General features: G+C 45.0%; 2 protein-coding genes across 7 annotated transcripts; one reads left to right on the forward strand and one right to left on the reverse strand.

Annotated features, from left to right (window-relative positions):
- Positions 1–2,667: 2,667 nt before the first annotated feature.
- Positions 2,668–5,871, reverse strand: LOC119275782. Of its 6 annotated transcripts, none has more exons than XR_005135868.1 (4): positions 5,232–5,871; positions 4,729–4,793; positions 4,431–4,525; positions 2,668–2,934 (listed from the first exon to the last, which is right to left on the reverse strand). XR_005135868.1 is itself a non-coding variant. In XM_037556694.1 (4 exons), exons 1-4 carry the CDS (start codon positions 5,747–5,749, stop codon positions 2,911–2,913), a joined length of 495 nt encoding a protein of 164 aa, XP_037412591.1. In that variant the 5' UTR covers positions 5,750–5,871; the 3' UTR covers positions 2,668–2,910. The 6 variants fall into 6 exon arrangements, 4 of the variants coding, with proteins under 4 accessions (XP_037412591.1, XP_037412594.1, XP_037412593.1 ...); XR_005135867.1 differs by having other exon boundaries at positions 4,400–4,525; XM_037556694.1 differs by lacking the exon at positions 4,431–4,525 and having other exon boundaries at positions 5,232–5,359; positions 5,472–5,871.
- A 2,020-nt stretch (positions 5,872–7,891) lies between these two features.
- LOC119281215 lies at positions 7,892–8,758 on the forward strand. The gene is made up of 2 exons (XM_037561807.1): positions 7,892–8,253; positions 8,337–8,758. The coding sequence occupies exons 1-2, from the start codon at positions 7,971–7,973 to the stop codon at positions 8,552–8,554; spliced, it is 501 nt and encodes a 166-aa protein (XP_037417704.1). The 5' UTR covers positions 7,892–7,970; the 3' UTR covers positions 8,555–8,758.
- Positions 8,759–9,157: the final 399 nt, after the last annotated feature.

Below are 9,157 nucleotides of genomic sequence, written 5' to 3' on the forward strand. Positions count from 1 at the left end.
TAGATACATCCATTTTTATGACAAGTAATTCTGAACGGAGGGAGTAGGTGTTAGATGTATTTTGCTACAGATTTGATCAAACATAGGAGACTTTGACTTTTGAATATTTAATTCACCTTATATTTTGACAGACATGGAGTAGTAATTGCTGGGACCAGATCCATGCACCATCATCTGAAACCCATGTATTCATGAGGTGTGATGTTAATTTTAACAAATCTTCCCATGGACAGAACCTCGATACCATGATTCACATACCAACCCACATAGAATTTGTGTAGACTGACATATACGCCGGGTTCATCTTGTGGTATGTCCCAGAACTTTTCTAATAACAGTGCTCTTAGTTGGGATGCCATCAGGCTCCAAACCAAACCTGGGAGCACTTTACTTACCAATAAATTAAGATAACTTTTGCATAAGGTTTTGTCGTAGTTCGTTACCAAGATGGGTAGTACTGTATAGTTTCCTAGCAGCAACATTTGGCCAGTTTCTTAGATTTTATCTGCATGAATAGTAGATTTGCTCATTTTGATTTATAACATTGTAAATGTTCACCTCAGCTGCCAGACTAACATAATGGAACGTCGTCAGGTGTATTTGAAAAGGTTGCCAGTTCAGGTGGGCCAAACAACCAGTGCGCTGAGGTCAAAATAAGCATGACACCGGTTTTATTCTTTTAGGGGTCACCTACATGGTGAAAGATGCTCGGGCACACATCATTGTTGGGTTTTCCCATGTCATGTCATACTTGGTCTGTAACTAAATCTTGAGAATTCATTTGTATGACTTGATGTACAAACGTGTTATTCATAATGAAAATAATATCATTGTATGTGCTTAAAATATTATGTCATAATTCTGTAAAAAAAAGGTATCTTTTACTAGATAAAGAAGTGATAACGGTAAAAAAAACTTTGGGCAGTCTCCATGCGTAGAAGGTTGGAAAGTTTAGATATTAGGAAGTGTGCATTAATTCTCCCGATGGAAAATCGCCCAGCTAGGGAATGAGAATAGCGACACGAAATCCAGATTTTTGATGTGTGTATTTAAAACAAATAAGGGCAAGATAATAAAAATTGATGTATGTTTTGATAAAGGTTTAGACTATCGACACACACATGCACTCACATACATGGATGGGTATCATCACTATCCTAATCATTCAACTATTGGTTGGTTTCAATAACATTTGGTTTATCAGCCAATAACATACTATTGTGTTTGATAGTATGATTTATGTTAGTTGATTGTAAAAAAAGAGACTGTGTGTTCTTTTAGACGGTATTGTTCTCGGTTATTTTAGCTTTATGAATTGCATCTTAAATTTGTGTAAAAGCCCGTGGCAACGCACGGGCGTTATACTAGTTCTTATTACTAGGAAAAGTGCCCGTGCGTTGCAACGGGAGAAAAAAAAATTCACGCCTCATACATACACTTAACGACATCAGCAAATCCTTGAAATCTTTCATGATGCCACGCAACAAGCAACATGATAACTTTTCTAAAAAAACAAGCAACATGATAAGTGGTGTTGTGCAAAAACATAAAGGTGTGATGATTTTTGAAGTGAACTGAAGGTGTTTAGAATTCATTATACAACGCAAATATCTACCTAGTTGCCAATATATGTTTACGCATTTGTTGTTGTTTCTCGGTGACGCAAAAAAAATATTGCATTAGAATGAAATAGCAAAGTACATTTTAGTGTTTAATGATAACATGTGCATAAGTGTTTTCATATACTCCCTTCGTCCAAAATAATTTGTCCCAAGTTTGTCCCTCAAATGGATGTATCTAACACCAAATTAGTGCTAGGTATATCTTTTTGAAGGACAAGTTTTTTCGTACGGAGTAAATATACCCAGCGCATATATATGCGACGCGACGCGAATGTGTGTGTGTGTGTGTGTGTGCAATCATAATTCAGTTCAAGACTTAATTTGTCCCAAGTTTGTCCCTCAAATGGATGTATCTAACACCAAATTAGTGCTAGGTATATCTTTTTGAAGGACAAGTTTTTTCGTACGGAGTGAATATACCCAGCGCATATATATGCGACGCGACGCGAATGTGTGTGTGTGTGTGTGTGTGCAATCATAATTCAGTTCAAGACTTAATTTGGTTGCAAACATATAGGATAGCTCCACAAAAACAACCAATCTATAAGGACATATGTAATAGACATTTCTAAAATATCTCATCATACAAAGAAGGTATTATTTAAGTTTGCACCCTGAACGTAATTTCAAAAATTAATGATAATAGCATATTTGAAATCTACATATTTTTCTGATGAATTTTCATATATGGCATGTCAGATTTAAAGTTAGGGTTTCAAAGATATGAAAATTTCAAAAAGTAAGTGATTTTTTAAAAGAAAAGGGTGGTTGTGGGAATTGAACCCACGACCTCTAGCGCGGTAGGTCACGAAACCAACCAGTGCACTGCTCGCCTGGTCATTGTATATGAGGGGATCTCCCCTTATTGAGCTATGGGCGAGCGCGAAAAAAAAAACAAAACGTTTTTCTCACTTACCGGTGGCATTGATGGGTAATTATTTGCAACTTTAGGGGCAGTTTTAATGACGGACGGGCAGAAGCGATAGCCGCTTTATTAGTAACTAGCAAAAGGGCCCGTGCGTTGCACCGGGAGAACAAAATCACATGCCCCTAACCCAATCAGAATCAATCTTAGGAATAGTCATGTAATAAGAGTCAATCTGTACACCCACCACAGCTTCTGATCATGGCGTTTTAAACATAGTTGTACACTTAATTCAAAACCCGCAACAACTACCAGGAAGGCAACCAGCTCGTATGAGGTCTTCCACTGTGTTACAGGTGCCAAATTGTCTAAAAGGTTGTCACATCACCACCGATGCCAAATGAAAAAGTTATTACACCGGCTTCACATCATAGGGCACCGCCCAGTCTGAAAGAAGGAACCCAGGTTTAGATAAAACGCTATATAAAATCATCACTGGAGCATCTCGAGCGAGTTCTTCGTCCGCCGAAAATTCCCTTTGTTCTCCAAATCAATTCTTTCTATGGCTGAAACCACCACCCCGTCATATTTTTATGTTTACTTTAGCACACATAGTTTAGTAGTACAACATAGAGAAAAACATAAATGTATTTAGAACTGAAAGTAAATATAAGAAGCATGACCATATTGTTGGAGATTATTAATCCAAGTCCTATAGAAAATAGAAGTGTTGAAGCAGTCTGTACACAAAGTTGCAAACCCATCCGGATGAAGTAGTCTACAAGTAGTTACGGATTGTAACGAGCTGACGTTAAAACTAAAACCAGAGCAGACACACAATTTCTCTCTCAAAAGAAAAAAATATCATTATTATAGCCGACTACATGAATTTATAAAAAGAGAAGTGAAAAGAAAATCAAGTTACAGGTGAATAAATTACAACTACAGATTTAACAATACCTGCATTGCGTGTAAGGTCAAATTGATTCAATTGATACTAACATTCAGCATTTCTTATGAAAATGTCTAACGCTTATAGCCCGAAAGCTGAAAAATTCTTTGCAAAATGTTTTATTTTTTGGAGCTTATACATGTATGGGTGGGTGCCTCAGTTCAGGATTTAACTAAGTAAACATCTTAATGTTGAAACTTTTGGTGAAATCTTATCACAAAGAGGAATACTTATGCAAATTTCATCAGTGTAGAGTGCCTTATTGCTGGCCTTTCCACCATGATTGCAAGAATCAATTTGCCACCAAAAATAAACCCCAGAGACATGTGTATTTAGACGATGCTAATGTGCACTGTACAATGGCAGAATAAAAATCATCTCAAAATTAGGTTCAACAATACATTAATTAGGTTTCTTTTAGGAGCAATTACCTACTCACGTCCATGTTCACAGTAGTGGAAAAAAGGAATATAATTTCTACTAAAGCAAACAACTATGCTTCCTGTACTAACCTTGGGCATTGCTCGAATGTTTTAGCGGCTGCTTGTGTCATTCTTAGTTGCTAAATACAACCAAAAGTGTAGTATTTAGAAGCAACGGCGTAACTTGCAACAAAATAACTATTTGTATAGTAAATGGCCTAGTTCACTAATCAGGTAGAAACTGTTCAGGCAGGTTGTCCTTGAAGTTCTCCATGTCGTGAGCATAACTTCATTGGCTGAAAAAACTGCTGATACACTTAAAATTAACAACCAACACTATGCTAGTATAGTATGAAAAAACAGTAAGTCTATCTGTTTCACACTAATGTTTCTTCCAACGAAGGATCACCCCCATTGCTATACCAAACTGAGGGCCTGAGGCTATTTCCCTTTGCTATACAGAATAACAAAAAAGGCTCTACACCCAAGCATCACACCACACAATCTTCCAAGGATGCTATACAGAATAAAGCACTACCTTACGAACAATTTCAGATGAGGACACTGACCAACAAATATTGCAGTTAAAATTTTCAAGTTGTGATCTCTGGTGCTCCCCGGCTTGGTTGTGATAGTCGTGGAGCACAGCCAGATCCTAGTCCTCCTGTGGACGCGGACGCGCAGATCCGACCATAGGCGAAAGAGGCCATAAACCAAGAGAAACAAATCAATAGTGGCCTAGACCATGCGAGCCCAGCATCCTCGATCCCAGGAGCCATGGCCTTAGTGGCGACATGGAGATCATGGTCGATGCCCAGCAGAGGAACACGGCTAGCAAAGAAGGATAAATAGGAACCTATTTCTCACCTTGGAGGTGTTGCTGCTGCTGCACTGAATTGTTTGAACCTCGCTTTCTGTACCTCCTTGGAAACCTGAAATATGCAGATGTTAGAAAGCTTATAATTTGTATATGATTATTTTAAGAGAAGGGGAAAAGAGTATCAAGAATAGATTCATACTTTTGGCTGTTAGCCATTACAGGCTTGAATATATCTATTTCTGTATGCATGTGCAAACTATCATAAATCAATAATAGTATTATCGTTTAGCTATTCCATGGAACAATTTCTCTGAACATTCTTGCTTCAAAGTTGTCAGAAGTTCTAGCTATGACAAAGACATGTACTAAAAGTTCTCACAAATAACCAAAAATAAAAAGGCATATCAAGACAGGAAGATGTTTGTTTGACCAAATAGTTACCACTCTCTGAACCATATTGCCAAAAATTAGCAGGAACATGGTCGTGAACTCATCCCCAGTGATCTCTCTTTAAACCAAACACTCCCTGTCATATGGTCATCCCACTCACCTTCCTGCCACTGAAGAAAACAATCTAGATGCAGAACGTCGCGAGAGGTGGGGAATAGCAGGAGCTTGCGAGGGAACCACTCCAAATCGGCCTTGTACACCTTGAACGCGGAGCATCCATGGTTGCTCCTGTAAACGAAGGACGGCGGTGAGATGATAAGAGCTCCGAGAGAGAGAGAGAGAGAGAGAGAGAGAGAGAGAGAGAGAGGAGCAAGGGGGGAAGGGGAGAGACACAGGAGACCTGGGCGGCTCCGGCGCGACGGCGCGTGTTGTCCTCCCGCGGCCACGCAGCAGTGGTCGTCGGAACCAGCCCCCGCACGGGATCCCTCCGTCTCCCGCGCCCGTCCGCCATCGCCCGGCTCCGGCGAGCTCCGGCCTTCCCTCCGTCTCCCGCGCCCGTCCGCCATCGCCCGGCTCCGGCGAGCTCCGGCCTTCTTCTCTCCGCACCGCTTTTCCTTTGTCCCTTCTTCTCTCCCTCGCCTCCTTGTCTCCCCTCTGCCCAATAGTCGTGGATGCCATGAACCCGCCCGGGAAGCCGCGCTCCGGCCTTCCTCGTCGTCACCGGCGATCCTCGCCACGCCGCCCGCCTCCGGATCCGCCTCCCCAGCCCCTACCGCGCACGGATCCGGCCCCTGCAAGCTCCAGCCACTGCCGCCGTTCTGCATCGCGCTGCCGTGCCACCGCGTTGACCCGACCCTAATTAATAACGAATCGTTTTTCACTTATCCATGGACTGCGGGTCAAATACTAAAAAGCACACGGACCTTTATGCAAAAACGCCGACGACGTACGGGCAGAAGCACTCCGTGCTTTATTAGTAGGGAAAGATAAAATAGGTAAAGATAAAGATTAGTATCACAAGCCTTAAGCTTCCTATACGTGTACGGATAGAAGTGCAGTTTCTTTTCAGGAACAGACTCGCGCACGATCGTTTGTCGGATAAATATAATCCTCGTGCAAAAAGAAAAATTGCGCTGGTGACCTGAACACGGCTCCCCAACGGTCACCTTAGCCCTCGCCAGCCCGCCACCGCCGCGTGCCGCCCTCCCCTTCGCCATGGTGCATCCCAGCCACAGCCCCACCTGTCGAAGCGCCGCTTCGGGCCCCGACGGCCAGGTAACGCTCCCCTCCGTCCTGGATCTTATGTGGCTACGGCTTCCCGTAGGGTGGCCCTCGCCGGGCCAGTCTCGCCCTGCCTCCGAGGACCTCGAGCCGGATGACGTCTGGATCAAGGTGAGAATTTCTCATAACACCGGCGCCGTTACGAGGGGGCGCCCACTGTCCACTTGCCACTTGTCCCCAAGCTTCGGATCCCGCGGTGGTTGTGCCTGGACCCGGGACACGTGAAGGCCAACTGCTCCGAGGAGATTCGATGCCGTTGCTGCTGGATCTTGGGGCATATCGCTCGTGAGTGCCCCGCCCAGCCAGATCCACTCTCTCACACCAGTTCCTGCTCTCTTCCTCAGCCTGCACCTTTCACCCCCCACCTCCCACCCTGCCGCTCCGCGCTCTCGCTCTCGCCCGCCGCATTCGCGCGCCCATCCTCCGCTTCCGCTGAGATCCTGCCGCCACAGCCAGCCAGAGGGTTCTTCCTCCCACCGCCCGCCGCCAGCTGCCGACATGGTGCATTACCCTCCGTTTGCTCATCACTGTTTCCTGGCGAGTTGCTCACCCACGGCGACCCAGATCTGAGGCCGGAGTGGGTGGGGGCATCGTTTCGCGCACGCCGGGCATGGAGGCTTTGGAGGCGGATTACTGTAATCGAGCCTTGCTGGCTTCGGTAAAGGGCAGGAGGCCCGCGCTTTCGACAGAGGCGTTGGTGCAGGAGCTGGCTCGCGGCTGTGGCGTCGACAAGGGGCGGGTGCGGGTGGAGGTTACGCATCCGGCGGATTTCTTCATCACCTTCACCACATCGGAGGAGTGCAACACGGTCTTCACTCGTTCCAGTCAAATCCGCTGCACTGGGGCTCCCATCGCTGGCACCGGAGCGCGCAGGCGTCCAACGGCAAGCTACAATTTTTCTGCAAGCTCGAGATCGAAGACACCTGATACGTCCATTTTGCATCATGTTCTTCTACTGTTATTTATAGTGTTTTTATCCATCATAGCATTTTGTGGAGTAATTCTAATGTCTTTTCTCTCATAATGCAAGGTTTACACAAAAAGGGAGAATACCGGCAGCTAAAATTCTGGACCTGAAAAAGCTATTTTAGAGATACCTATTCTGCACATCTCCCAAATGAGCTGAAATTTCATGGAGAATTATTTTTGAATATATAAATATATTGGAATAAACAACTAGTGGAGGGGGTCACCCAGGCGCACACAAGGCACTAGGGCGCGCCTCCCCCCTCTAGCGCCCTGGTGAATATTTGATTCGGCAGTAGTCTTAGAGTATTTTTCTCTGTCACTGTCTCTTATTTCTGTCGACTGACATGTCTGTCTCTCTTGCTGGCTACAGAGGTCTTGTGATCTTGGAGCTCGGCTCTCCGAATTAAAGAAGAAGCATATCAGCATTGAACTTGACCTTGAACTCGCGAAGAAGAATCTCAAGACCGCTCAAGAAGAAACGACCATCATGGAAGGTAATCATTCGACCGTTTTTTCTGCTTTGTAGATCACACTTAGCACTGGTTTTTCTTTCAGTCTCTTTGAACCGAGTGACTTCACACAAGCAGATGTGCGTAGTGAAAATCGCCAACTTCAGCCTCGTCTGAAGAGTGTTGTTTCTTTAGAGAGGATGAAGGAGGCTTTGGAGAAGAAGGACCTGGACCTTGCCGCTGCTAAGAAGGAAGCGCGTGAGAAGACGAAGCTTGCGGACCAGAAGCTGGCTTCAGTCGGCAAATTGGAGGAGGAGAACGCGAAGTTGAAGGCCACCATCTCGGAAGCTAATCAGGAAGTCGAGCAGTTGAGGAAGGACAAGGAGAACCTGACCACAGAAGTCGGCGGCCTCAGAGCCAAGACAGACAAGCTGGAGTCTTATCTGGAACAACTTGCTGCGAAACTTGTTCTGAAGCTTGAAGGTATGATCATTCGACTAGTCAATTTGTCGTCGACTAAAGTTTGTTGTTATGCTGTCGACTCATCGTTTTTTGCGATGGGACAGAACTGTGTCAGGACTTTGAAGGTGAAACTGGGCAGGTCGGCACACGTCTCGACCCCATCAATTGTCCCGTGAAATATGATGTTGCAATGAATCTGCTGCGATTGGGGTCATGCTTGGATGGTGCAGTTGCTTATCTGGCTCGACTGAAGGCGGCGATGACCCAAGTGGACACTGAACTCTGCCTCAGGCAGAACTTTCTCAAGACCTTGAGTTACTGATGACTCGACTTAATCAGATTCCAGGCTGAGTGCAAGAGTGGAAGAAATCTTCTGCTCGCTGTGGTGCCGACGTCGCCTTATCATTGGTCCGAGTGCACTGCAAGGAGGCTAAGGAAGACAAGCTGGCTGCTCTCAAGGTAGAGAATACTAAGAAGCACTCCTTCCAGACCTTCATGGACACCTTCCTCGAGGCAGCCACTCGTATCGCCGACAGCATCGACCTCGACAGCTTCTGCGATCCGGCCAGTCCCTCTCCCGCCGAGTGATTGAAAAAACATTATGCTTCGCCTTTATTTGCCTCGGAATGCCGAGTGATTTTGTAACCGTTAAAACTCCTTCGGGCCTAACGCCCGAGCACTTTATTCTGCGGTTAGGAATCTTTGGATTTATCTTCGAATATATTGCGTTTGTCTTTGAGCGGTATTCGTTTTTCTCTCGGATTGGTTTCTGTTTGCTTGATGTAGCTTCTGAAGAAGAATCAGCAGTTGACCGATTGGACAATCCTTGAGCAGCATTGATCAGCTCATCAGCAAGGCACTCAGCAATGGTCTTGACGTTTCTGTCAACCGTTGGAGGGGCCTTTGACAGTGCGCACAATCTCGT

Source organism: Triticum dicoccoides, chromosome 3B, assembly GCF_002162155.2.
Source record: "Triticum dicoccoides isolate Atlit2015 ecotype Zavitan chromosome 3B, WEW_v2.0, whole genome shotgun sequence".
NCBI lineage: Eukaryota > Viridiplantae > Streptophyta > Magnoliopsida > Poales > Poaceae > Triticum > Triticum dicoccoides.

Excerpts from the sequence above, each read along its gene's own strand:
- LOC119275782 (XM_037556694.1), bottom strand. The coding sequence starts at position 5,749 with ATGGCATCCACGACTATTGGGCAGAGGGGAGACAAGGAGGCGAGGGAG. Across the intron at positions 4,794-5,231 it reads TTTTCTTCAGTGGCAGGAAG|GTTTCCAAGGAGGTACAGAA; the intron begins GTGAGTGGGATG and ends TGCATATTTCAG. Across the intron at positions 2,935-4,728 it reads GCAGCAGCAACACCTCCAAG|ACTGGGCGGTGCCCTATGAT; the intron begins GTGAGAAATAGG and ends TCCTTCTTTCAG.
- LOC119281215 (XM_037561807.1), top strand. The coding sequence starts at position 7,971 with ATGAAGGAGGCTTTGGAGAAGAAGGACCTGGACCTTGCCGCTGCTAAG. Across the intron at positions 8,254-8,336 it reads ACTTGTTCTGAAGCTTGAAG|AACTGTGTCAGGACTTTGAA; the intron begins GTATGATCATTC and ends GCGATGGGACAG.